This window comes from Atta cephalotes, assembly GCF_000143395.1.
Source record: "Atta cephalotes unplaced genomic scaffold scaffold00070, whole genome shotgun sequence".
In the NCBI taxonomy this organism is placed as follows: Eukaryota; Metazoa; Arthropoda; class Insecta; order Hymenoptera; family Formicidae; genus Atta; species Atta cephalotes.
In genome coordinates, this window is record NW_012130134.1 from 557,162 (window position 1) to 558,928 (window position 1,767).

The following is a 1,767-nucleotide window of genomic DNA, read 5'->3' on the forward strand; positions in this document are numbered from 1 at the left end:
ATTAATGTATGCTAACAGAAAAAAATTGATGAATACAATATTTTAATTCTTTAGCCTATTGTTCACAAAATAACTCTGTCATTGCAATACTCGACTGGTCCAAATTGACAAGTTGTGACTTATTATTAGTTTCTACTCAAATAGACCAAATCGGACAGATAATCGCATCTACTTTCAATTCTTTAAACGATAAAGGATACGAAATAGCAAAATGGCATTTGATTGGACATTCCATGGGTGCTCACATTGTAGGTTGCATTGGAACATACAGTAATTTTACTTTTTCACATATTACAGGTATGTTATAAAAAAATTATTATTTAATCTTCATTTTATTTATTTTAGTTCATAATCGAATTTAGAAGAAACTATATTATAAAATTTTAAATCTTTTTTAATCTCCTTTAAAATTTATTCAAAGACATTAATACGTTTCTTAGCAATAAATTGTGACTAATTTTACGAAAAATAAAAACATTTGTGTATCATGACAAATAATATTTTATGATTATTATTTTTTGTATTTATATAATTATTTTGTTTTGAAATAATCTTTATAAGACAGTTTTGTAAATTCTACAATTTAAAAAGTCCTACAATTTAAAATCATATTAGATGTACAACTTTGCTTCCGCCGTTTTCCTATAAATGGCTTTAGCGGTAAGTGGTAATCGAAATAAATAGATCATAGACGTCATACAATAAACTTGGGCATCTGTCAACATAACCCCATAGAAACATTATTCGATTTGTATCTGCATCATAAAGTTATTCTCGATTGAAAATGTCAGTTTGTGTCACGAGCCAAATTCTCGTCATTTGCGGGAGATTTTAATTTTTTGCTTCAATATGAAGAAATCTGCGGCTGAGGCTCATCGAATGCTCTCAAATATTTATGGTGAGGCCGCTATTAGTGAAAGAACGTGTCGTGAGTGGTTTCAATGCTTCAAGAACGGTGATTTTGACGTCGAAGACGGCATAGCGGTGGAAGAGAGAAGGTTTTCGAAGATGCAGAATTGGAGGCATTACTTGAGCAAGACTCGTGTCAAAATCAAGAAGAATTGGCACGATCATTGGGAGTGACTCAACAAGCCATTTCAAAACGCCTCAAAATCATGGGAATGATTCAGAAGCAAGGAAATTGGGTACGAATTGAAGCCGAGAGATGTTGAACGGCGTTTGTTTACTTGTGAACAGCTGCTTGAAAGGCAAAGACGGAAGAGATTTCTGCATCGCATTGTGACTGGGGACGAAAAATATTACGATAATCCCAAGCGCAGAAAATCATGGAGAGTTCCCGGCCATGCTTTCACGTCGACGGCCAAACCGAATATTCACGGCTCCAAGGTCATGCTCTGTATTTGGTGGGACCAGCTCGGCGTAGTGTATAATGAACTGTTAAAACCGAAACAATCACAGGCGATCGGTATCGAACGCAATTGATGCGTTTGAGCCGAGCATTGAAAGACAAATGGCTGCAATACAACGAGATAAAGTGATTTTGCAGCATGACAATGCTCGACCCCATGTTGCGAAAGTGATCAAGACATACTTGGAAACGTTGAAATGGGAAGTCCTACCCCACCCGCCGTATTCTCCAGACGTTGCTCCCTCTATCACTTGTTTCAATCAATGGCACACGGCCTGACCAGCACTTCCGGTCTTATGAAGAAGTAAAAAATTGGATCGATTCGTGGATAGCCTCAAAAGATGACCAGTTTTTTCGACGCGGGATTCGTACGCTATCCGAAAGATGGGAGAAAGTAA

General features: G+C 36.6%; 1 protein-coding gene across 1 annotated transcript in view; it reads left to right on the forward strand.

Moving 5' to 3' along the window:
* The window catches only part of LOC105624012 (pancreatic triacylglycerol lipase-like), a 10,245-nt gene that overhangs the window by 5,377 nt on the left and 3,101 nt on the right, over nt 1-1,767 (forward strand). Inside the window, exon 2 of the mRNA XM_012205383.1 lies at nt 55-297. Within this exon, the coding sequence (XP_012060773.1) occupies nt 55-297 (243 nt within the window). The remainder of the gene's footprint in view (nt 1-54; nt 298-1,767) is intronic.